Source organism: Hypanus sabinus, chromosome 21, assembly GCF_030144855.1.
Source record: "Hypanus sabinus isolate sHypSab1 chromosome 21, sHypSab1.hap1, whole genome shotgun sequence".
NCBI classification, from domain to species: Eukaryota; Metazoa; Chordata; class Chondrichthyes; order Myliobatiformes; family Dasyatidae; genus Hypanus; species Hypanus sabinus.
In genome coordinates this window covers 69,129,012-69,156,796 of record NC_082726.1, presented here as the reverse complement: position 1 = coordinate 69,156,796, position 27,785 = coordinate 69,129,012, and the positions used below count along the sequence as shown (strand labels likewise).

The 27,785-nt window shown below is 41.2% G+C and overlaps 1 protein-coding gene across 4 annotated transcripts in view; it reads left to right on the top strand.

The window, feature by feature from the left end:
• kat6b (K(lysine) acetyltransferase 6B) overlaps window positions 1-27,785 on the top strand; it is a 240,255-nt gene that overhangs the window by 89,235 nt on the left and 123,235 nt on the right. For all 4 annotated transcript variants that reach the window (XM_059946834.1, XM_059946835.1, XM_059946837.1 and 1 more), the window contains 3 exons: window positions 7,691-7,823; window positions 21,694-21,749; window positions 24,480-24,598. In XM_059946834.1, the coding sequence (XP_059802817.1) occupies window positions 7,691-7,823; window positions 21,694-21,749; window positions 24,480-24,598 (308 nt within the window). The remainder of the gene's footprint in view (window positions 1-7,690; window positions 7,824-21,693; window positions 21,750-24,479; window positions 24,599-27,785) is intronic.

Here is a 27,785-nt window from a genome sequence, read left to right as displayed (position 1 = left end):
TAACAATTGATTCTACTCTCCTTAGCTGATCGATGTGTCCTCTCCAGATGTTATCAGATGCAATTTCACTGTATTGGAAAGTGGTCCAGTTCTGTCCTTAATCTTTCTGGGTGCACACTTTTGATCATCTCTGTAGACCTTCGCTAGGACTGCTTGTCCAGCAGTGAAACATGGAACTTCCTTGTTTGATCAGCCTTCAATTTGTCTCAGCTCTGTATCCTGCATACTCCTTCTGAGATTGGGTTTGAGGAGAACCAAGTATGATCGCAAGGGATGACAAGCAGCATAGCTGTTGAGCTGGTGTGGAGTGTGCTCCATTGTAATATGCAAGGTGGAAATTGGTGAGATTATGATTCAGAGCACACTGCACTGACATTGCTCGCAGTGCATTCTTTAGACTGGACATACCTTTCTGCCAACCTATTTGTAGCTGGGTGGTATGGTGCGGATGTAATATGTCTTATTCCATTCATTTTTGGGAATGATTGAAACTGTTCATAACAAACTGTGGTCCATTGTCACTGACTGAAGTTTTCTGGAACACCAATTCTTGAGAAGAGTCTTCTCAACTCATCAACTGTGTGTGAGGCTGTAGTGGAGGCTATTGGGAACACTTCTGCCCACTTTGCAGCTGCATCCACTACTACCAAGAAATTTGTGTCCATGAGTCGTCTGGTAAAATTGACATGAGTCCTCTGCTAAGGCAATGCAGCCATTCCCAGGGATGAAGGTGTGCTGCTCTTGGCATCTTCTGGACATGTTGGCATCCCAAACAGTGCATGGCAGACTACTCGATCTTCTCATCTATCCCAGGCCACTAGACAAAGCTTAGAGCCAACACTTTCATTTTAACCAAGCCTAGATGATCGGCAGGTAGCTCCTCCAACACTTTAGCTCTCAGCATGGATGGTACAACTCGCAATCCCCACAAAAGCCAACCTCCCAGAGCAGGTTCATCCCAACGCTGGTAAAAATGGGAGAACTGGTGTTTCTGCTGCACATTCCAGCCATTTTGGGTGGCCATGTATGCCTAAGATAGTGTGGGGTCTTCTCTGTTTTTTTCTTTGGAATAATTCTGCCGTAACAGGGAGACTTTTGATTTGTGTTAGGGCAAGTATGTCAAGTAGAGTGTCCTTTCTAGTAAACTTTTCTGATATTTCCTTTGCCAAGGGTAAACGGACAATACTTCAGCATTTCCATGATTAGTTATCCTCTTGATTTCAATCTTGTAATTGTGTCCTCCAAGGATCAGGGCCCAACTCTGCATTTGTGCTGCTGCTGTTAGTTGAAATTGGACATAAGTGGTTGATAATCAATAATGAGGGTAAACTGTGTTCCATACAAGTACTTGTTGAAATGTTTTATACTCCTCATTAGACTGGAGGCCTTTCTGTCAATCTGCCTAATTTTTCTGTGCAGCAGTAAGTGAACATGCTGCAAAGACAATGGGGTGTTGACTTCCATCACTCATGTGATATGATTGCACCTATACCATAAGGCAGCGTGTCACAGGCAAGCTTCACTGGACGATGTGGATTATGATGTGTGAGTACACTGTCTGATGTCACCATTTCTATTGCCTTTGGGAAAACCACCATACACTGCTTTGTCCATTGCCTTTTCTTCCCAATCTGCAGTAATGAGTTCAAGAGATGGAGCACAGTGGCAAGGTTTGGCAAGAGCTTGTTACTTTAATTGACAAATCCTAAAAAGGACTGCAACTGTGATATGTCCTTTACCCTTGGGGCATCCACCACTGCTTGAATTTTCTCAGCACACTTGTGTAAATCTTCTGTATCATTGAGGTGATCACAGTAAGTGATGCTTGGCTTAAAGAATTCACACTTGTTGAGCTCATAATCTTCTAGTCTTTTTAATACTGTCTTGACATTTTGGATTTATTCGACATTTTCATATGAATTAATTTGGCCTTTTCCAGACCTTCTTTCTGCTTATTCATGTTCAGGTGTGGAGTTCCGGAGTTTGTTGACACTATCATATACTTGTAAACTATTATTATTGCCCATGTTAGTTTAGTTTAGTGTTTTATTTTTCTTAATATATACTTTTTTTCACATATTTTCAAATTTTTTTTTCTCTCTTTCAATGGTTATTTTTGTTTTTTTTCATATATAATCATATGGACTTGATTGATTAAGGTATTTTTTTTCTGCTGATGTTTAATAGGATATTGTTATCTTATTATCAACGTGATTTCAAGTCTATTGTATTCATAATTTACTCATTATTATGTTATGTTTTTTTTTGTGTATATATGAAAATCAATAAAAAGATTGAAAAAGAAAGACATTTTGGAGATGATCTTTATTATCCTTACTGGTAACACTGAGTGCCTGGACATCCTTGCAGCACCTGGTCCATAGCTTTCTGCTGGAGTGTAGGTGCAGACGCTGCTCCAAAAAAAAAGACTATTATAGGCTAAGCACTTGATGAGTGTTTATGGGGGAAGTGAGAGAGAGAGAGAGAGAGAGAGAGAGTGTGTGTGTGTGTTTTGCTTGGATATCCAGCATCTGCAGATTTTCTCTTGTTTACAGATCCTGACAGACCCATTCTTGGCTATTGGATCCACTGGTGTGCCCATGGAATCTACTCAGACTTGAAAAGAATTCCTTTAGCTTCCATGTGATCTAGCTCACTGGCTACTTTAAAAGATTCAAAGTACCTTTATTACCAAAGCATGTTCACAGTATACAACCCTGAGATTAGTCTTCCCCACAAAACAAAGTAAACCATGGAACCTGTTCAAATAAAAGCTTCAAACCATACCTCCCCCACATGCAAAGGAATATACAAATTGCATATATGGCAACAAAAAAAAAGCAAAAAACACAATCTCTCACTGCTATGGGCAGAAGTTCCCACTTGCTTCAAAAAGGCAGCAATTATACCAGTGCCAAAGAAGAATAATGTGGGCTGCCTTAACTGCTATCGTCCAGTGCTTTGAGTGGTTGGTTATGACTAGACTGAACTCCTGCCTCAGCAAGGACCTAGACCTGGACCCATTGCAGTTTGCCTATCGTCACAATAGGTCAGTGGCAGATGCAATCTCCATGGCTCTTCACACGCTTTAGACCACCTAGACAACACAAACTCCTACATCAGGATGCTGTTCATTGACTATAGCTCAGCATTTAATACTATCATTCCCACAGTCCTGATTGAGAAGTTGCAGAACCTGGGCCTCTGTACCTCCCTCTGTAATTGGATCCTTGACTTCCTAACTGGAAGACCACAGTCTGTGCGGATTGATAATAATATGTCCTCTTCGCTGACAATCAACACTGGTGCACCTCTGGGTTATGTGTTTAGCCCACTGTTCTACTCTCTGTATACACATGACTGTGTGGCTAGGCATAGCTCAAATACCACCTATAAATTTGCTGATAATACGATCATTGATGGTAGAACCTCAGGTGGTGACGAAAGGGCGTACAGGAGTGAGATATGCCAACGAGTGGAATGGTGCTGCAGCAACAACCTGGCACTCAACACTTCAGGAAGGGTAAGATGAAGGAACACATGCCAATCCTCATGGAGGGATCAGAAGTGGAGAGAGTGAGCAGCTTCAAGTTTCTGGGTCTCAAGATCTCTGAGGATCTAACCTGGTCCCAACATATTGATGTAGTCATAAAGAAGGCAAAACAGTGGCTATACTTTATTAGGAATTTGAAGCGATTGTGGCATGTCAACAAATTCACTCAAAAACATCTATAGTTGTACTGTGGAGGGCGTTCTGACAGACTGCATCACTGTCTGGTATGGAGGGGCTACTGCACAGAGCTGAAAGAAGCTGCAGAGGGTTGTAAATCTAGTCAGCTTCATCTTGGGCACTAGCTTACAAGGTACCCAGGAAATCTTTAGGGAGTGGTGTCTCAGAAAGGCAGCGTCCATTATTAAAGACCTCCAGCACCCAGGGCATGCCCTTTTCTCACTGTTACCATCAGGTAGGGGATACAGAAGCCTGAAGGCACACACTCAGTGATTCAGGAACAGCTTCTTCCCCTTTGCCATCTGATTCCTAAATGGACATTGAAGCTTTGGACACTACCTCACTTATTTTTAATATACAGTATTTCTGTTTTTGCACATTTTTTAATAATCTATTCAATATATGTAATTGGTTTACTTATTTATTATTATGTTTTATTATTTTTATTATGTCTTTTCTTTCTCTGCCAGATTATGTATTGCATTGAACTGCTGCTGCTAAGTTAACAAATTTCACGTCACATGCCGGTGATAATAAACCTGATTCTGATTCTGACAAAAACGAGAGAATTGTTTATCATACGAGGAACATTTGATGGCTCTGAGTCTGTACTCACTGGAATTCAGAAGGTTGGGGGGGGGGTCTCATTTAAACCTCTCAAATGTTGAAAGGCATAGACAGAGTAGATGTGGAAAGGATGTTTCCCATGGTAGGAGAGTCTAAGACAAGAGGACACAGCCTCAGGACAGAGGGGTGCCCTTTTAAAACAGATGCAGAGAACTTTCTTCAGCCAAAGGGTGGCGAAGCTGTGGAATTTATTGCTACTGTAAATTCCGGTGTATATGCTGAGAATTTTGCCCTAAATTTTGGTCCTAAAATTAGGGGGTTGGCTTATACATGGTGCCAACTTTGGAAAAATGAATACACGGAAGACAGGTCGTATTTATTGGCTGTTTTTGAGTAAAATTCGTTGCACTGTCGTCACATGAATTCTTTGAATGATTTGTTTAAACTCACATCTAGTGGCTGGAGCACAATGTCTGTATTTTCAGCCTTCAGTGTTGCTTTTGTCTCACCTGACGTGCACTTTGAAGACATCCCAGACAAGTAGCGACATTTCTTTCCCGAAACCTTTGGGACGTCGATGCCACACCTCTAACCCACTTCAAGCAACCAGCTTTGTCCATCCAGCAGCATTCTTGAACGTGCAGAACACCCCGCGGGAATTTTCTAAGCAATCTTTGTTTTTTGTCTCAACAGAAGATCATGTCTAGTCATAAATCAGGTGCACCGACTTCGTGTAGCTTTGAATTTTCGCTGACCTCACGGTGTTTTTAGTCCCATTTCAATGCTTGAACTCGAATCATTTCTCTGGTAACGATGTATCCTGACGATCACTGGTTAAGTTACTCACTATAAAACTTTTTGTTCCAGTTCTGGCCACTGGCATGTTTTCCCATGGTTTGCACATTTTGTTTTGGAATTTCCCTCAGCGTGTTCTCTGCCTTTCTCCACTCTCTCTCTTGGAATGGCAGGCTGTGACCAGTGGGGTACTGCAAGGTTCGGTGCTGGGACCGCAGCTGTTTACAATATACATTAATGATTTAGATGAAGGGATTAAAAGTAACATTAGCAAATTTGCCAATGACACAAAGCTGGGTGGCAGTGTGAAATGTCAGGAAGATGTTATGAGAATGCAGGGTGACTTGGACAGGTTGGGTGAGTGGGCAAATGTATGGCAGATGCAGTTTAATGTGGATAAATGTGAGGTTATCCACTTTGGTGGCAAGAACAGGAAGGCAGATTACTATCTAAATGGAGTCAAGTTAGGAAAAGGGGAAGTACAATGAGATCTAGGTGTTCTTGTACGTCAGTCAATGAAAGCAAGCATGCAGGTACAGCAGGCAGTGAAGAAAGCTAATGGCATGCTGGCCTTTATAACAAGAGGAATTGAGTATAGGAGTAGAGGTCCTTCTGCAGCTGTACAGGGCCCTGGTGAGACCCCAACTGGAGTAGTGTGTGCAGTTTTGGTCTCCAAATTTGAGGAAGGACATTCTTGCTATTGAGAGTGCAGCGTAGGTTCACAAGGTTAATTCCCGGAATGGCAGGACTGTCATATGTTGAAAGATTGGAGTGACTGGGCTTGTATACACTGGAATTTAGAAGAATGAGAGGGGATCTGATTGAAACATATAAGATTATTAAGGGATTGGACACACTGGAGGTAGGAAGCATGTTCCCGCTGATGGGTGAGTCCAGAACTAGAGGCCACAGTTTAAGAATAAGGGGTAGGTCATTTAGAACAGAGATGCACAAAAACTTTTTCACTCAGAGAGTGGTGGATATGTGGAATGCTCTGCCCCAGAAGGCAGCGGAGGCTAAATCCCTAGATGCATTCAAGACAGAGTTAGATAGAGCTCTTATAGATAGCGGGGTGAAGGGATATAGGGAGAGGGCAGGAACGGGGTACTGATTGTATATGATCAGCCATGATCAGAGTGAATGGTGGTGCTGGCTAGAAGGGCCGAATGGCCTACTCCTCCACCTACTGTCTATTGTCTCTCTCTCGTTTACACTAAACTTCTTAGCAGCTGCAGAATTATTCGTTCCTTTAGCAAAATCAACAACCTTCAGCCTGAAGCCAGCATCATATCACTTTTGTTTTAATCTTTTGTACATGGCGGTCGCAAACTCAATACTGAGTAGATGTACTGATCCCGCCTCCCCATGTTACGTTTTAATGAGATTACGATGGGCGCTAAATGGTTTCGCGGGGGTTACAATTCTGAGGATTCTTTACCATTGGAGACCTAATCCAAGATTTCCCTCCCTGATTTATTTATTAAGAATTCACTTATAACGCTCTACAATGTGTAGACCTGTTTTCTTAGCAGATACTGGTTCACAGAATTTCCCGGTTCCGGATCTGGTAAAGCTGAGTACAGGCATGTGAGATCTTGTGATCTTTTCTGGTTAAATCAAAAACCTCTACAGAAGGGGTCGGCTTATACAAAGGTAACATGAAAAAGGCACTTTTTAAATCTTGAAAATGGGGGGTCGGCTTATACTCCGGAATATACAGTATATGGATCTGTGGAGGCTGTCATCGGGTGTATTTAAGGCAGAGATTGCAAGGTTCTTGATTGAACATGGCATCAAAGGTTACAGGAAGAAAGCTGGGAACTGGGGTTGAGGAGGAGAAAAATAAGGATCAGCCATGATTGAATGGCGGAGCTGACTTGATGAACCAGATGGCCTATTTCTGCTCCTCTGCCTTATGGTCTTATGAGAGTTGGAATCTTCAGCATCCAGTGAATAGATATTATGTGTTAGGATTGGAAAAGAAAATTTATCACTTTCTCTTCAGGTGAGTTCATTTCCAGCTGCAGTCCTTTAGCATTCATCTCCAGTTCATTTTGCTCCTTGGTGTTGTGGTCCGTTTCCAGACTTCACTTGGTCAATTCATTATTATTCAAAGATACATATTTTAATTATTTCGTAACTAAAAATCTAGACTACTCAACAGCATACACACAAGAGATACAGCAGATGCTGGAAATCTTGAGCAACACACAAAATGCTGCAGGAACTCAGCAAGTCAAGCAGCATCATTGCTGTTAGACTTCTCACAAATTGAGTTTGATAAAAGTAATCTTTTATTGATGCAAGTTCCATTGATAAACATATGAACTACAGCAGTGGGTTGTGAAAGAGACAGGTATGTTGATCTCTGTATACAGTATTGTTTAATGATTGCTTCTTGAATTAGATTCTTACCGTAAATTATGTAAAATGCAAATGTAATCATTGTTAAATTCGGTATGTTTCTAACTGATATTTTAGTTGCAAGCAATAACCTGTCCAATATATTTCTCATACACCTCTCTGTAAATACAAATCTTGTATGCAGCATAGATTTGAAACGTACAAGAAAGCTCATGGTTGTATTCTTTACAACAGGAATGTGGATTTGTCAAATCTGCCGGCCAAAGAAAAGGGGAAGAAAGTTGCTACATGAGAAAGCTGCTCAGATCAAACGTCGTTATGCAAAACCACTAGGACGTCCCAAAAATAAACTAAAGCAAAGAACCATGTATGTTTATCCTTTTCTTCAGAACGTATAACCAATAATTAAAGAAAAATTACTTTGCACTATTTTAATGAAGTATGTTTCATATTTCCATATAATTGCTAATTCCTCAAAATGCTGTTACTTTAGTTCAGAGGGGGTCAAAACACAGGAAATGTTAGTTTTTTTTATGAATGCTGCACCTTCAGTAAACAACTGTTCTCAGAATTATCAATAAATATTAAACAGCAGCAAAATGTCTTATCTCATTACTGAAGTCTCTCATTAAACCATACATGAAGATAAATATTCAGGAATAATGGTAACATAGGATTAAAATATGTCATTACTCTGTCATGAGATAAATGCGATTTATCTACTAAGTTTGATGCTTTCCATCATTACAGTTTCCAAGGAATTCTGTAATAGTGATGCTTTAACAGCATTGTAGATTTTTGAATACTGTCGACTTGGGGAATTTTATTATTAAAGCACTTAGTTGTTGATGCAGAATTAGAATTTGTTTTGTTATTGTCACATGTAGAAAGATACAGTGAAAAGCTTGTCCTGCATTCTCTTCATACAGATCAAATCATTACAGAATGCACTGAGGTAGTACAGGGCAAAACAGGTTGCAGAGTAAAGTGTAACAGTTAGAGAGGAAGTGCAGTGAAGGTAGACAATAAGGTGTAAATGAGGGGTCTCAGCCCGAGGCATTGACTGTTTATCCTTTTCAATAGATTCTGCATGACCTGCTGAATTCCTCTAGCATTTTGTGTGCATTATTCTGGATTTCCAGCATTTGCAGAATCTCTTGTATTTATGTGTCTGACTATACTGTTTTCTTTCTTTCTCTATAATATGTACTTTTCAGTTTCCTCTGATATACCCACATTTTAATTGATTTGAGTTTATTATTTACATCCCTCATATACACGAGTGAAAATCTTTACATTATCTTTACATCATTACAATCTCTAAATGTACAATGTGCAATTTATAGTGATGTATGATAAAGTAAATGTACAACAGAACAGTCAATATAACATAGAAATTCAATTGTGTCAGCATGAATTAATCAGTCTGATGGTCTGGTGGAAGAAGCTGTCCCGGAGCCCGTTACCATTTCCCGGATGGTAGCAGCTGGAACAGTTTGTGGTTGGGGTGACCCGGGTCCCCAGTGATCCTTCGGGTCCTTTTTACACACCTGTCTTTGTAAATGTCCTGAATAGTGGGAAGTTCACATCTACAGATGCGCTGGGCTGTCCACACCACTCTCTGCAGAGCCCTGTGATTGAGGGGAGTACAGTTCCCATACCAGACAGTGATGCAGCCAGTCAGGTTGCTCTCAACTGTGCCCCTGTAGAAAGTTTTAGTATTTGGGGGCCCATTCCAAACTTCTTCAACCACCTGAAGTGCAAGAAGTGCTATTGTGCCTTTTCACCTCACAGCCAGCATGTAAAGACCACGTGAGATTCTCGGTGTTGTTTGTGCCGAGGAACATAAAGTTGTTCACCCTCTCAACCCCAGATCCGTTGATGTCAATAGGGGTTAACCCATCTCCATTCGTCTTGTAATCCACAATCAGCTCCTTTGTTTTTGTGACATTGAGGCAGAGGTTGTTTTCTTGACACCACTGTCTCAGGGTGATGACTTCTATGTAGGCTGCCTTATTATTATTTGAGATTAGAGCAATCAGTGTAGTGACATCAGCAAATTTAATTAGCAGATTGGAGCTGTGAGTGGCAACGGAATCATGGGTATACAGAGAAAAAAGGAGAGGGCTTGGGACACAGCCCTGAGGGTCAGAGGAACAGAGGTGAGGGAGCTCACTCTTACCACCAGCCGACAATCTGACAGGAAGTCCAGGATCCAGCTACACAAAGCAGGATGACGGCTGAGGTCATTGAGTTTCTTGTCGAGCCTGGAAGGAACTGCAGTGTTGAATGCTGAACTGTAGTCCAAGAACAGCATTCTCACATAAGCATCCTTCTTCTCCAGATGTGTAAGGATGATGCGTAGAGCTGTGGTTATTGTGCCATCTGTTGAACAGTTGTGTCGGTGGGCAAATTGTAGGGGGTCCAGTGTGGGTGGTGGCAAGCTGCAGATGTAGTCCTTGACCAGACTCTCAAAGCATTTGCTTATTATTGAGGTGAGTGTGACAGGACGCCAATCGTTCAGGCATGTTACCTTGATCTTTTTGGGTACAGGAACAATGGTGGATATTTTGAAGCAGGAGGGCACTCTACTTTGCGAAAGGAAGAGATTAAAAGTGTCTATAAACACACCTGCCAGTTGTGTCGTGCCTATCCTGAGTACCTGCCCTGGGATGCCATCCAGTCCCGCAGCCTTGTAACTGTCCATTCGTTGGTAACACTTTCATACTTTGGCCTCAGGGATGACCAAGCTGCAGGTCGCATCAGCAGCTCTGTTCAGGGACTTAGTATTGGCAACACCGAATCAAGCATAAAAAAGATTTAGCTGATCTGGGAGAGAGGCAGAGATGTTGGAAACTTAACTGCGTTTAGCTTTATAGTCTGTGATGGTGTGCCATAATCTGCGTTTGTTGTTGGTGGAGAGTGGTGCCTGAATCTTGTCCCTGTTTTGTTTCGCTGCCTTGATGACTTTGTGCATTTCTTAAGTTCCTGTTGCTCACCGACAACGTAATCTCTGTGTTGCATGGTAAGCGCTGCTCGCACAAAACTGTTCCAGGATTTCTGGTTTGGATAGACCCTGACCTATTTCTGGGGGACAGCAGCCTCAGTGCACTTCTGGATGTAACTTGTGACCCCATCTGTGAACTTGGAGTCATCTTCATCATGGAAGACATTCCAGTTGGTGTCATCAAAGCAGTCCTGTAGCACAGAGACTGATTGGTCAGACCAACAGTGGATGGTTTTAACTATGGCCTCCTCTTATTTCAGCTTGTACTCTTTACCTTATTTGCATTCATTATTTAGTCAGGTTTTGATACATTTGTTTGATCAGAATCATTGTTATGCAACAGGACCTGATCCTTTTGCTACTTGACAGGTTTTCAACAGGATGTTTTTGAATAATACAGGCCAGCCCTCACAGAATGGCCAGTCATCAAACCCACCTGGATCAATGAACATAACTGAGTTTCAAACCTAATACCTTTGTTGTTTATGTTGTGGATTTTTCAAGTATATTAGTTGTGGAACTTCATGTTGGAGGATTACAAATACCTGGGGATATGACTGGACAATAAACTGGACTGGTCAAACTGAGGCTGTCTACAAGAAGGGTCAGAGCCGTCTCTATTTCCTGAGGAGACTGAGGTCCTTTAATATCTGCTGGACGATGCTGAGGGTGTTCTACGAGGCTGTGGTGGCCAGTGCTATCATGTTTGCTGTTGTGTGCTGGGGCAGCAGGCTGAGGGTAGCAGACACCAACAGAATCAACAAACTCATTTGTAAGGCCAGTAATGTTGTGGGGGTGGAACTGGACTCTGACGGTGGTGTCTGAAAAGAGGATGCTGTCCAAGTTGCATGCCATCTTGGATAATGACTCCCATCCACTCCATAATGTACTGGTTAGGCACAGGAGTACATTCAGCCAGAGACTCATTCCACCGACATGTAACACTGAGCGTCATTCCTACCTGTGGCCATCAAACTTTACAGCTCCTCCCTAGGAGTGTCAGACACTCTGAGCCAATAGGCTGGTCCTGGACTTATTTCCACTGGGCATGATTAACTTATTATTATTTAATTTATTTATGGTTTTATATTGCTATATTTCTTCACTATTCTTGGTTGGTGCGGCTGTAACGAAACCCAATTTCCCTCGGGATCAATAAAGTTATGTCTGTCTGTCTCTCTCATATAAGGAGTACACTCTCACCATTTCAGATCTTGCAGAGTACAACTCTACCCAAAACTCCTTTAGCCTGTTTCCTGTGATTAGCTCCTGCTGCTACATCTCTATGCATGAATAAGTCGAAGGCTCTGGACCTAATGAGTTTACCATAATTTTCTGTTTGCATTTTTCCTGGGTGAAAAATTATCCTGGTTTGTGGTGGGCACCCAAATCTTGAATTAATTTTTTTTTTTTTGGTTTAATGTATTTCTAGAGTCTTGCAGTATTGAAAGATCTTTTTTGTAATTCAGATCCTCGGAAGTCTTGGTACCTTTTCAGTAAAGTACTGATGCAGCCAGCTTTTCCAGTGTTCAAGAACTGACTTCAATCACTCTGTGCAGAAGGACTTAAAATAAAATTTAATGTCAAAGTTGATGGTTGTTGACCTTTTGTAGTTGAAGCAAATACTGTATCAATATCCATTCCTTCACTCTTCATTGCTCATTTCTTAAGGGAAACGTCTTTGCTATTATGCACATAGGCTACAGCAAATTAATCAGAATGATCCTCTCTTCAACTAAACTTAACTCCAAATTCAATATAAACATTTTGTTTTATGAACCTTCAGGTTTCACATAACTTGAGTAAATAGGTGGAATTTAAAGTAAAGGTTGATAGATTCTTGATTAGTCAGGGCATCAATGGTTACAAAAAGTAGGCAGGAGAATGAGGTTCAGAGGGACAATAAATCAGCCATGATCAAATGGTGAAACAGGCTCAGTAGCCTGAATGGCCTAATTTGGCTTCTGTCTTTGGGTGAATTTCTAGAAAAATTCTCTTTGAATTTTTCATGGTATGACAGCCTTCAACAGCTTGGAGCCATTAAAAACTTCTAAGAGTGAGTATTGTGGCTACCTAATAACTAGTTTTCTCTGAATTGTCCAGTTCCCTTCCACAGTCCAAAGATGTATCGGGTAGGTAATTGATGATTATAAACTGTCCTATGGTTAGGTTAGGGTTATATCGGGGTTGTCATTGGTTGCTGGGTTGTGCGGCTGGGAAGGCCTTTTCATTGCTCTATCTCTAAATGAGTAAATAAATAAATGCTGTTTAGAGCTACTCATCTGCAAAGACAATGTTCCAGTAGATTAATTATTACTAAGTCAGATGAATGTTTGATATATTCATGTGTTCCTGTAATAAATTTATGAAGAAACAAAGGCTTGGAGTGAAAAATATTAGTAGTGATTGGCTGAAAAGATGGGTTGTGAAAAGACATTTTTAAAAAAAAACAAGACTGTCCAAGGGGTCTGGTGTTTTTGTCACCAGTGGGTCTATGGGGAATGGTTGTCCAATGGGACTGCTGTTTATGTCACCACTGGTCCATGGGAGTGGTTGTCCAAGGGGGCTGATGTTTTTTCTATCATCAGTGGGTCCATGGAGAATGGTTGAGTATAAATTACCAGAGGTGAAGAATAGAGTGTGCAATGTTTCAAAGAGAACAGACAACTATTTAAGTGTTAAAGGGAAAAGATGATGTGCACCAGTGAAGACAAGTTTGACAAGCACAAGCATGGAATGGAATAGGGGCAGATTGGAAGCTGAGACTCAGTTGTTTTGGAAAGAGAACTTTGACTTACCTTTTTCATTGGCAGAAGTCATGATAATTCACCCACATGAAATGTTTTGTCATGATATTTTTGATTCATGACTATTTCTTAAATATTTCTAGTCTGAAAAGGTAGTTGAGATTCTTTTGTGTTGTAGTGTAACGTGTTCAGTAATGTTTTTATTTTTATTACCTTACATGGTATAACAAAGAATATAATCTGTACAAATGAACCAAGGTCAGTCAGCTTAAGTTAAGCAGCTTGTTTGTTGCAACAAGCAGGATTTCTTGTTCTCTAATTCTCAAACCTGTAAATCATGTTACATGGTAATCATAGTTATTGGTATTCTATAAATAAGAAATAATCCATCAAACGACTATAGTAGATTAATTAAAAAGAATAATCACCGTCTTTAATGTATAGAACATGGAACAGGGCAAACCCCACTTTCCCTGCCTGAAATAGATTTTTGCTTGTAATTTCCTTTGAAGGTTCAGTTACTCTGTGACTAATTTTGGAAGTATGCCTTCATGTCCTTCATTCCCAAACAGTACACTGATACTAATTAAAACTTGCAAGTCCATACACGTTAATTTCATGCAAGAAGATTTAAATTTACTCTGGTTTTCTTCATTCGATAGTGGCTATTACTTGATTCCTTTGTGTCTGTCCTCCGTTTCCATAAGACCGTAGGAGTGGAACTACGGCATTTAGTTCATTGAGCCAACCATCAGGCTCTTGAACTAGAGGGAATAAAAATATCTAGTGCTTTTTTGGCATATATGATGAATAAACTCTTCTTGGGCTTCTACTCAGGTGAGGCTTATCATCAGTGGGATAGATTCTCTAACTTACTACCTCACTAAGCATTTAACAACCTTGCTGCCCTCCTTTCTTAGGGGCCATGAGCATCCCATCACAAATTTGACTGATTTCGTTAAAACAATAACCAACATCTAGCTGAACCGGAAGGGCATAATGGTCAGTTTCAACGTGACGTTCTTGTTCATAAGAGTTCCCATTAAAGACAGATTGGTCTTCCTCCAGTCAAGGTTTGATAAGGATACCATTGACGTTTTTGAACACACCCTTACATTGACGTAGTTCCTCTATAAGGTGAACTATTATGAGCAAATGGACATAGTAGCCATGGGATTACCCTTGTGGCCAGCTATTGCTAATTTCTATGTGGAGGATTTTGAGGAGAGTGCTCTGAGTTCATTGCTCCAAATGCTTCTTCAGATATGTCAATGACACCTTTGTAGGGTGGCCTTATGGATTTGAGGTACTTCAATAGTTCCAAGACCATCTGAATATTATACTTCCAAACATTCAATTTACATTGGAGATGGAGAAGAATGGTTGCCTCCCGTTCCTGGACATTCTAATATGTCAAAAACTAGATGAAAGCCTTTGACATGCCATCTATCGGAAACCCATTCACTTGTACCTCAGTAACAGCCACCGTCATGCCTCCCAATATAGAGTGGTTCTTTCTACTTTGAATAACCATGTGAAAATGATTTCGGACCCAGGAAGTTTCCCAAGGAATTAAGTCGATTATGAATGACGTTCCTACAGAATAGCTACAAGGTGAAGAAAATCAATAGCTACAAGGTGAAGAAATTCAAAGGGCCAACAGAAATACCAAGAAACCTAACAATGAAAAGGGACTTGTCGCTACCACCTTTTATCCCTATATTTCCATGGTTTCTGGAAGGATCGCCAGGATCTGGAAGAAATACTGGATTAATAACATCCACAAACCCGTAAGGAAGCTCAAATCACAGCTTATGCCAGTCAAAGATGAGCTGGGACTCAGGTCAGCTGACTCCCTGTGAATGAGGAGCACCCTGTGAATTTACAGGACTCCCTGTGAATGAGGAGCACCCTGTATTGGCCAGACAGGATGCGTGGTGGAAGCCCACATCAAGGAGCACAGGTGTAGTATCCATTTGGGTTACTAAGAGAAATTGGCAGTAGTGGAACATTGCATTCACAATGGGCATAGGATTGACTTTGACAGCACCAAACTACTATGCCACACCAATGGCTTTTGGGAGTGCCTGGTTAAGGAAGCCATTGAAATAAAACTAAAGTTAAAAAAAACAAAGACGAAGGTCTCGCTCTAAGTAAGAACTGAAATTCAATTGTAAATAAGGTGGGAGAGCCGAAACCTGATTGGCTGGGGAGTAACCAATCAGGAAGGAATGACTACAAGGGTATAAATACCACCGGAGTAGATATGCCCAGATATTATCTCTGATTAAAATAGAGTGTGTCATGGAAACACCGGTTATAATTGATACCTGTACCTGGCTGGAAGCCCAAGTTGAGGGAATAACATCACTCACCTCAACAATGAAATGGTTCCACAACCTATGGACTCACTTTTAAGGACTCTACAACTCATGTTCTCAATATTTATTTATTTATCATTTATTATTATTATTTTGTTTTTTTTTCTCTATTTGTATTTGCATAGTTTATCTTTTGCACATTGGTTGTATGCCATCTTTGGTGTGTGCAGTTTTCGTTGACTCTTTTGTGTTTCTTTGTAGCTACTGTGCATTATCTTAAGTACATGAATCACAGGGTAGTATATGGTGACACATACGTACTTTGATAATGGATGCCAAGGTAGCATAGCAGTTAGCATGATGTTATTTCAGCTCAGTGCATCAGAGCTCGGAATTCAATTCTGACATCATCTGTAAGGAGTCTGTACATTGGCCCCATGGAATGCGGGGGCTTTCTCTGGGTGCTCTGGTTAATTGGTCATTGTAAATTTTTCTGTGATTAGGCTAGGGTTAAATCATGGTTTGTTGGTCAGCGCGGCTTGAAGAGGCCTGTTTCGCACTACATATCAATATATAAATTCGTTTTGAACTTTGTGTCTGCTCACCATTGAATCATGGTTGCTTTTTTTTCAACCTCATTCTTCTGTCTTCTCCCCATAGTTCTTAACTCCATTACCAATCTTACCTAGAGTTTATCAATCTCTGCCTTAAATACGCCAAATGACTTGGCCTTCACAGCATTCTGTAGCAACAAATTTCAGATTCACCAGGCTGAAGAAATTTCTCATCTCAGTTTTAAGTGGATGTGCCTTTTAATCTGGACTATGCCCTCCAATCCTATTAATGGAAATATTGTTTCCACATCCACTCTATCCAGGCCTTTCAAAAGTTCAAAATATTTGAACTTTGATAAATTATCAAAATAAATATGTCACTATATACTACCTTGAGATTCATTTTCATGCATGCATTCTTAACAGAGCAAAAAATGCAATCAAGTCAGTGAAAACCTGTATACAATTCAAGACTGGACCCTCTTCAGGGCCAGCACATCATTCCTCGGATACATGGCCCAAAATTACTCACATTATTCCAAATACTGTCTTGCTAATGCCTTACACAAACACGAGAAAATATGCAGATGCTGAAAATCCAAGCAACATGCAAAATGCAGGAGGAACTCAGCAGGCCAGGCATCTATGGAAAAGTGTAAACATTCAACATTTCATGCTGAGACCCTTCATCAGTTCTGGTCTGTTGAGTTCCTCCAGCATTTTCTGTGAGTTGCTACTAATGCCTTATAAAGCCTAAGCTTTATAATCTTTGCCTTTATATTCTCATCCTTGTGAAATGAATGCTAACATTGCATTTACTGTCCTTACTACCAACTCAACCTTGAAATTAACCTGAAGGGAATCCTGAAGTAGGACTTCCAAGAACCTTTGCACTTTCCATTTCCGAAGTCTCTCCCCACTAAGAAAATAGTCTGCATCTTATCCCTACCTCATATTTCCCTTCTTTACATCCTTTCTGCCATGTCTTTGCTCACTCTCCTAAACTGTCAATGTCCTTCTGCAATCTCCGTGCTTCCACAACACTACATGTCCCTCCAACTGTATCGTTTGCAAACTTGGCCATAATGTTATCAATTCTGTCATCCTTATCATTAATGTATAATGAGAAGAGTTGTGGAGCCAACACTGACCACTGCATAACTCCACTTGTCACCCCAGCCACCCTGAAAGTGACCCTTTATCCTGCTCTTTGCCTTCTGCCAGTCAACTAGACTTCTGTCTATGCTAGTACCCGGTCTTGTAACACCTTGGGCTCTTACCTTGTTTAGCAGTCTCACGTACAGCACCTTGTCAAAGGCCTTCTGAAAATCTAAATCCACTAGCTCCCCTATGTCTAACCTGCTTGTTACCACGTCAAAGTATTTTAACATTTGTCATGCAAGCTCTTAACAGAACTGTGCTGACCTCACCCTCTCTTTATTATGTACTTGAAGTACTCTGAAATTCCATCCTTTATGATGGACTCTTAAGACCTCAGCACTAAGGTCAGGCTAACCAACTATAATTTTGCCTCTGTTCCTCCTTAAACAGGGGAGTCATATTTGTGATTTTCTAGTCCTCATGAGGCCTCACTGAATCCTTGATTTTTGTAAGATCACTACCCATGCAAGGCTTATTCAGAAAGTAAGGAGGCATGCCATCCAAGAGAACATTGCTTTGTGGATGCTGAACTGGCTTGCCCATGGAAGGCAAAGAATGGTTGTAGACGGGTCATATTCTGCATGGAAGTCGGTGACCTGTGGTGTGCCTCAGGGATCTGTTCTGGAACCCTTACTCTTCGTGATTTTTATAAATGACCTGGATAAGGAAGTGGAGGGATGGGTTAGTAAGTTTGCTGATGATACAAAGGTTGGAGGTGTCGTGGATAGCGTGGAGGGCTGTCAGAGGTTACAGTGGGACATTAATAGGATGCAAAACTGGGCTGAGAAGTGGCAGATGGAGTTCAACCCAGATAAGTGTGAGGTGGTTCATTTTGGTAGGTCAAATATGATGACAGAATATAGTATTAATGGTAAGACTCTCAGCAGTGTGGAGAATCAGAGGGATCTTCAGACCCAAGTCCATAGGACACTCAAGGCTGCTGCGCAGGTTGACTCTGATTAAGAAAGCATACAGTGCATTGGCCTTCATCAGTTGTGGTATTGAGTTTAAGAGCGGAGAGGTAATGTTGCAGCTATATAGGACCCCGGTCAGACCCCACTTGGAGTACTGTGCTCAGTTCCAGTCGCCTCATTATAGGAAGGATGTGGAAATCATAGAAAGGGTGCAGAGGAGATTTACAAGGCTGTTACCTGGATTGGGGAACATGCCTCATGAGAATAAGTTGAGTGAACTTGGCCTTTCTTCCTTGGGGTGACGGAGGATGAGAGGTGACCTGAAAGAGGTGTATAAGATGATGAGGGGCATTGATCGAGTGGATAGTCAGAGTCTTTTTCCCAGGGCTGAAATGGCTAGCACGAGAGAGCACAGTTTTAAGGTGCTTGGAAGCAGGTACAGAGGAGATATCAGGGATAAGTTTTTTTACACAGAGAGTGGTGAGTATGTGGAATGCGCTACTGGCGACAGTGGGTGAGGCGGATATGATAGGGTCTTTTAAAAGACTCCTGGACAGGTATATGGAGCTCAGAAAAATAAAGGGCTATGGGTAACCCTAGGTAATTTCTCAGGTAAGGACATGTTCGGCACAGCTTTGTGGGCCAAGGGGCCTGTATTGTGCTGTAGGTTTTCTATGTTTTAAGAGTCTCCTGGACAGGTATATGGAGCTGAGAAAAATAGAGGGCTATGGGTAAGCCTTGTCATTTCTAAGGTAGGGACATGTTTGGCGCAACTTTGTGGGCCCGAGGGCCTGTATTGTGCTGTAGGCTCTATGTTTAATATCTCTTCAGCTCCTCTTTTTCGATCTTTCTGCATGATGTATCTTGTGAATGAATCCACTCAGATCATTCTAGTCTGAACTGGGTAAATTAAAAAGCTATTCTGTAGTTTGGATTTCACTCCATGCTTTTGGCAAAACATTTTAATCTTTTTATCTTTGATTAATCCCAGCAATGCCAGTTTAAAGACTGCTCCCAAGTCATTTATCTGCTCCCAACTTTGATATGGTAAACATTTTGCCTTATTTTGTAATTAATTGCATTTAATATGATTTACTAATTAAACTTTGTAAAGCCTAACTAATTGTAATTGAAATATACAAATTTAGACATTCAGATTTTTAAAATCTAACTGCATCATCCTGTTAAATATCATCTAAGGGAGTCTATTGAAAGTATAATTAAAGTGAACAACTAGGATAATTGCATTCAGCTTCAAATTGCACACTCACAGGCCCAGATCTGCCTACCTTTTCATTGGCTATGTAGAACGATCTATGTTTGAAACCTTCCCTGGTTATACTCCCCAACTCTTTCTCTGCTACATTGATGACTCTATTGGCACTGCTTAATGCACTCATGCTGAGCTCATCAATTTTGTCTCCATTTTCCACCCTGCTTTTGATTTCACTTGGGCCATCTCTGACAACTTCCCTCCCCTTTCTTGATCTCTTTGTCTCCATCTCTGGAGACAATTGTCAACCAACTTCTTTAATAAACCTACTGATCCCCATAGTTAACTCAACTATTCCTCTTCCCATCCTATTTCCTGTAAAATGGTATTCCCTTTTTTTAATTTCTTCGCCTCCATCGCTTCTGTTCTCAAGATGCGCCTTTTCATTCCAGGACATCAATCAAGATCTCCTCCTCATTTAGAGAAAGAGATTTCCCTCCCTCTAATATTGATGCTGCCCTCACTCGCATCACCTGCATTTCTCATACTTCTGCACGTATCCCATCTTCCCACTGTCATAATAGTGATAGAGTCTCTCTTGTCCTTACCTACCACCCCATCAGCCTCCATATCCAACATGTTATCCTCCACAATTTCCACCATCTCCAAAGGGACTCTACCACTAAATATATCTTTACCTCCTCTTTACTCTCACTCCCCGCCTCTGCTTCTGCATTCCATAGAGATTGCTTCCTCAGCGATTCACTTGTCCGTTTGTCCCTTCCCACTAATCTTCCTCTAGGCACTTGTTCCGGCAAGCAGCCTTGTTCCTGCCTGTCCTTCTAGGTGAGGCAACACTTCACTTGTGAATCTGCTGGGGTTGCTTATTGTGTCTGGTGCTCCTGATGCAGCTTCCTCTACATTGATTGGACCTGTTGTAAATTGGGAACCATTTTGTCAAGCACCTCTGCACCATCTGCCACAAACAGGACTAGCTGATGGCAAAATATTTTAATTGCAATTCCCATTCCCATTCCAGTGTGTTGATTCCTGGCCTCCTCTTGTTCCAAGATGAGGCTACCCTCAGGGCAGAGGAGCAACACCTTATATTCTGTCTGGGTAGCCTCCAATCTGATGGTATGAATATCGATTTCTCCTGGTGAACAAAATCCCCCCCTCCCTTTCCTCTATTGTCCACTTTGACCTTTTACCATTTCTCACCCATCTATTACTTTCCCCCCCCCCCACCTGCCCCAGGTCCCCTCCTCCTCCTATTGTCCACTCTCATCTCCTGTCAGATTCTTTCTTCTCCAGCCCTAGACCTTTCCCACCTAGCTGGCCTCAATTATTACCTTCCAGCTATTCTCTTTCCCCTCCCCTCACCTTGAATTCGGGTATCTTCCCCCTTTCTTCTCAGTCCAAAAAGGAGCCTCAGCCTGAAATGTTGACTGTTTATTCATTTCCTTAGATGCTGCCTGACCTGCTGAGTTCTTCCAGTATTTTGTGTGTTGCTTTGGATTTCCAGCAACTGCAGATTTTCTCGTGTTTATGATTTACAGCTTCTGATCTTTTCCAGTTACCAATTTTCAGAATGGTCCATTTCATTGCAGATCCTTACAAGCACTACAGTGTAAATATCTGCCAGTTTACACCAAGTGCATCACAGTCAATTGCACTTATAAGAAACTTGCATCATTTCATAATTTAATGTTTAGTGTGACTTGGAAATTCCAAGATTAATGGGTGAGTAAATGCAAAATCCAAATACAAGGAATGGTGAACAATTGTATCAGTGGGAATAGTTAGCTTTTTGTGTTTAATAAATTTCCTGCCAGTGGGAGATGCTAAACTACTTGTATAAAGTTTCTTTGAGGTAGGGTGTGCAGCATTGCTGCCTGCCAGTGTGGTAAAGCACACAATGCTACAGACTGTTGAGTATAAAGCAGTTTTGTTTGTACAATTTTCTAATATGATTTCTGAATTTTTGCTAGATGAGCAGAGCAAATTGTGCATATTATTGCATGTTATAATGGCTAACTGCATTGCCAGTGACCTTTGCAATTTAGTAGCTCTATTACACTCTATGGTGAATGGTTGGAAGTGAGGAAGATAAACAAGTGGAGCAGAAAATATCTAGGAAAACAGATTAGTTGCATCAAACAAAGATGCAATTTAATAATTAATTAATGAATTTGCATTCATAAATCTAATATTCCCATTTATTTTCCTCCCTTGTATAAATGTCCTAATTTTGTATATAATCCTGCAAATAATGTATGTTCTTCATACAATTGACAGTGTACTTTCCACTTTTCCACAGATCTGCAGACAGTGATGGAGGATCTTTAACAGTGGACACAGGAAGGGGGTCAACTGGTAGGGGTCAAAAGATTAAACACACTCCTACAGCTTCATTTGGTCATGCTGTGACTCAGAAGGACTCAAGTAGTAGAGATCCAACCCTGGCTGGTGCTGTCACCTACACATTCACATTTAACAGAACAATAGTTGGTCTCATTGATGGGCTAAGTAAATTTTCTATGCTTATTTGCCAAAAGGCATGGGGTTAAATGGTCAGCCTAATGCGTTCTCACCTAACAGCCTTCCTGATAATAACTATCAAAAATATCTCGATGGGCTCTCACATATTTACACCACTTATAGGGAGTCTCAATAGATAACACCAACCAGTTATGTTCCTCTTCTACACAAGTCTTAGTTGACTCCTTTACCAGAAATTTATCCAGATTTCCTTGAAAAGAAAGGAGTTATAAATAGTAACCCGGTGTTCACTGTTTAATCCCATGATGTTAGGCTTCCAGAGCATGATCACTGAAATCAGATATTCACTTGAGACAAATTTTGTTTCTTACAAAGCACCAAATGGTGCGACTTCCCCCCCCCCCATCCCCCACACCTCAAAGCAGGGTTAGGGAGCTTGGCATATGGAAGGATTAAGCTTGATCAAGATGATGGTAAGCAAAGGTCCAAGCCAATCTCCAACCTGTCCAATAACAGTTCCTACTAATTTATCACATAGCATTTCTTACATTTTCTTTTTCTTTTGTAGGAATATTAACTAAACAAACTACTTTGCCCCTTTGTCATCCTGATCATTAATGTATGATGTGACGAGTTGTGCTCCCAATGCTGACCAGTGCATAACTCCATTAGTCACCTGCAGCCACTCTGAAAATGACCCTTTTCTCCCCACTGTTTGCCTTCTGCCAGTCAACCAATTCAAAGAATTTTAACATTTGTTGTGCAAGCTCTCTTCTTAACAGAGCTCTGCTGACCTCACCCTCTCTTTATTATGTGCTTTGAAGTACTCTGAAATTTCATCCTTAATGATGGACTCCAAGATCTTAGGCTACGTCCACACTACACCGGATAAATCCGTAACCGAAGCTTTTTCTCTTCACTTTTACCCTCCGTCCACACTAAAATGGCATTTTTGTCCCCCAAAACCAGAGCTTTTCAGAAAAGCTGTCCAGAGTGTGTAATTTTGAAAGTGCCACTTTGGCCGATCAGTGTGGATGAGATAACCGGAGAAATCTGAAAACACTGTCAGACGGCGCGCCATTTCATTGTTTTCCTGAATGCAACCCCCCCCCCCCCCCCACACAATCTAACAATTTCAGACAGACTGCAACTCGACTGAAGCCAAAATAGTTAGAAATGTACTCACCAAGTACTTTGACCCATAACTTACTGAATAAATAAGTATAGTCCTTTTGCCCTGTTTTCTGTCCTTGCTTGTATAAAGGTGGTTTACCTATTTATGCAAGTACAATAGATGTGTAACAGCCAAATGTAACATTGTATGGAAATACAAGATAATACTGATGCAGACATGTTTCACACATTTAACAAAGTGCTTTATTAATGCAACAGAGTTAGTCAGTTTTTCAGTGCTCGCCATCAGCCAGGTCATACTGTCCTTGAGCTCCCTGTCGGTTGCCTCCATTCACTCCAGTATTTTTTTTTCCCTTTTAAGTCCTCCTGCGCGAGAGCCAACAGCTGCCCGTCGTTTAAGTTTTTCTAGTCTGTAACTGAACAAACGCGCAACAAGGCTTTCACGGCGAGATTCGACTCCAAACATGTCACTTGTTTTCGGTAGATGTGTCCTGCGCATGCACAGTAGGAGGAGATTCGCTGAAATATCCGTTTCAATGTGGACAGAGATATTTTTTAAAACACCTAGTGTGGATGCTTATCGTTTTTACGTGAAACCGGCGTTTTCAAAGTTATCCACTCTAGTGCGGATGTAGCCTTAGCACTGAGGTCAGGCTAACCAACTGTAATTTTACCTCTGTTCCTCCTTAAGCAGGGGTGTCATATTTGTAACTTTCCAGTCCTCATAAACCCTTCATGAATCTTTGATGTTTGAAAGATCACTACTAATTTCTCTTCAGTTTTTCACACTCTTCAGCTCCAAACTATCCTCCAACCTGCCCAGTACATGCTCTTTTATCACGTAGCACTTCTCATGTTTTGGTTTTCCTTTTGTAAGAATATTCACTAAACAAACTGCCTTGTATCTTCTCTGATGCTAATAATATATATTTTCAAAAATAAACTTGCAGCACAGATCAAATATGTTTAATTTGTTTTAGTTACAGTAGTGAGTAGTCTAAAAAGTTGTGTTGCCTCCCAAGTCTCTTTAGAATTGTGTTAGAATCCCACCTTTTCACACACTTTTAAGTTACTCTTCTAGTCATTTCTACGTAGTGGTGGAGCCATTTTCATTATTTGCTTATTTTAAAGCAAAAGAGAGATTTTGAATGGTAGATCTGTTGTTATTTCACTCAGTTCTTGTCTGCTTTATTTATTTGCAAAAAGTAACCATCCTTGCTGTATCTCAGCAACAAAAGAAATGCTTCTCCACCTCTACCTGCCTTACCTGCATGTCCTGTTTATTTGTGTGATCAGTGGTGCTAAGGATTGTTAGATGGAGAATGCTAATCTTTCATGCCCGAGTAACAGAGCTCCAGAAGTTGTAAGCTTTTTAAGGAATTGTGTCTAGAGAATATACCAAATTCATGTAATACTGGATTTTAGTCATGTATGTGATCATTTTTCTTTTGCTGCTTTGGCGAACGGCAGGCAAAGAAACAAAATCTATCCAAAAGGAAAGCACAGATGAGAGTGTAGCCTGTCATCAGGACTATGTGACAGACGAGGACTTGGAAATGTTCAAGCAAGCTCGGCATTTATCACTCCAGGTGAGGCCTTTCTATTTGACTGGTAAAAGAAACTCTTCAACTAGAAACAAAAAGTAGAACTCCGGAAGAATTCAGTGGGTCAAGCAGCATCTCTAGAGGCAAATGGTCTATGTCGACATTTTGGATCAAAGCCCTGCATCAGGATCAAGAAGGAAGAGGGACAGTTAGTGGTGTGAAGAAAGACGGTCAGTGGCATGCAGAGAGACGATGGTCAGAGGGATTAGACAGAGGCTTATAGGTGGAACTAGTTGTGTGAATAACGGCAAAGAAAATGATGGATTAAGATTCAACCACCTGGGAAAGGTGAATAGACAGAGCAAAAATGTTGATGTGGGAGAATAAAAGTGGTTTGAGATATGTGAAATTGGAAAGTTAAATGTTCATATTATTGGTATGCAACCTAGTGGTATGAACATTGAATTTTCTAATTTCATTTAATCCTCACTTCTTTCATTCTCCTAGATATATTCACCTTCCATCTGAGTTTCTACCTCCTTTAAGACCATAAGACATTGGAGCAGAATTAGACAGTTCAGCCCATCGAGTCTGCTTCGCCATTCCATCATGGCTAATCCCAGATCCCACTCAACCCCATAAACCTGCCTTTGTGCCATATCCTTTGATGCTCAGAACTTCAGAAAATCCAAGTATATGATATATACTGTCTCTCCTTTGTCCACCCTGCTGGTTACTTCCTTGAAGAACTCGAGCAGATTTGTCAGGCAAGATTTCCCTTTACGGAAAACATGCTGACCATATAACCATTTAACAAATACAGCATGGAAAGAGGCCATCTCAGCCCTTCTAGTCCATGCCGGACGCTTACTCTCACCTAGTCCCACCGACCTGCACTCAGCCCATAACCCTCCATTCCTTTCCTGTCCATATACCTATCCAATTTTACTTTAAATGACAATATCGAACCTGCCTCTACCACGTCTACTGGAAGTGACTGGAAGTCATTTCTACTGACTTTGACTTATTTTGTAATTAGCCTCCATGTACCTGGAAACCTCATCCATAATAATAGAATTCAACATTTTCCCAACCACTGAGGTTAGGCAAACTGGCCTATCATTTCCTTTATTTTGCCTTCCTCCCTTCTTAAAGAGTGGAATAACATTTACAATCTTCCAGTCCTCCGAAATCATGCCAGAATGAAGTGATTATTGAAAGATCATGACCAATGCATCTGTTATCTCTTCACAACCTCTCTTAGGACTCTGGGATGTAGTTCATCTGGCCCAGGTGACTTACCCACATTAAGATCTTTCAGTTTGCCTAGTACTTTTACCTTTGTAATAGCAATGGCACTCACTCCTGCTCCCTGACATTCACGGATTTCTGGCACACTTCTGGTATCTTCCACAGTGAAGACAAATGCAAAGTACCCATTAAGTTAGGAAGATAGCAGATTGGGAAGTTTTTAAAAACCTACAGAGAGCAACTAAAAAAATTAGAAGGGAATAGGTGAAATATGAAAAGCAAGCTAGCAAATAATATCAAAGTGGATAGTAAAAGCTTTTTCAAGTATGTTAAAGATAAAAGGAAATGGATATAGGACCGCTAGGAACTAAGGCAGGAGAAATAATAACGGGGGACAAGGAGATGGCTGATGAACTAAATGAATATTTGCAGTATACCTGATGCTGTAGTGTGTGATGGAAGAGAAGTAGGTGCAGTTATTGTTACAAGAGAAAAGGTGCTTAAAAAGCTGAAAGACCTAAAGGTGCATAAGTCACCCGGACCAGAGGAACTGCACCCTAGGGTTCTGAAAGAGGTAGTGTTAGAGATTGTGGTGGCATTAGAAATGATCTTTCAAAGATCACAGGACTCTGGCATGGTGCCAGAGGACTGGAGAATTGCAAATGTTACTCCACTCTTTCAGAAAGGAGGAAAGCAGCAAAAAGGAAATTATAGATCAGTTAGCCTGATAGTCGGAGGCTCTTTTCCAGGGCTGAAATGACTGCCACAAGAGGGCACAGGCTTAAGGTGCTTGGGAGTAGATACAGAGGAGATGTCAGGGTAAGTTTTTTTACGCGGAGAGTGGCGAATGCTTGGAATGAGCTGCTGGCAACAGTGGTGGAGGCAGATACGATAGGGTCTTTTAAGAGACTTTTAGATAGGTACAAGGAGCTTAGAAAAATAGAGGGCTATGGGTAACCCTACTAGTTTCTAAGGTAGGGACATGTTCGGCACAACTTTTGAGAGCCGAAGGGCCTGTATTGTGCTGTAGGTTTTCTATGTTTCTATGAGCTCAGTGGTTGGGAAGATGTTAGAGGCAATTGTTAAGGATGAGGTGATGGAGTACTTGGTGACACAGGACAAGATGGTACAAAGTCAGCATGGTTTCCTTTAGGGAAAATCCTGCCTGATGAACCCGTTGGAATTCTTTGAGGAGATTACAAGTAGGATAGATAAAGGGGATGCAGTGGACATTGTATATTTGGACTTTCAGAAGGCCTTTGACAAGGTGCCACAGTGAGGCTGCTTACCAACTTAAGAGCCCATGGTATTACAGGGAAGTTACTGGCATAGTTAGAGCATTGGCAGATTGGTAGGAGGCAGCGAGTGGGGATAAAAGGGTCCTTTAGTGGTTGGCTGCCAGTGACTAGGAAGAGCAAGCAAATCCTTTTGCATTTGTACAGGGCCCTGGTGAGACCACACCTGGAGTATTGTGTACAATTTTGGTCTCCAGGGTTAAGGAAGGACATCCTGCCTGTAGAGGAAGTGCAGCGTAGATCCACGAGGTTATTTCCTGGGATGTCCAGGCTGTCTTACGCAGAGAGGTTAGAGAGACTGGGCTTGTACACGCTGGAATTAAGGAGATTGAGAGGGGATCTGATTGCAACATTTAAGATTATTAAGGGATTGGACAAGATAGAGGCAGGAAATATGTTCCAGATGCTGGGAGAGTCCAGTACCAGAGGGCATGGTTTAAGAATAAGGGGTAGGTCATTTAGGACAGAGTTAAGGAAAAACTTCTTCTCCCAGAGAGTTGTGGGGGTGTGGAATGCACTGCCTCAGAAGGCAGTGGAGGCCAATTCTCTGGATACTTTCAAGAAGGAGTTAGATAGGTATCTTATGGATAGGGGAATCAAGGGATATGGGGACAAGTCAGGATCCGGGTATTGATAGTAGATGATCAGCCATGATCTCAGAATGGCGGTGCAAGCTCGAAGGGCCG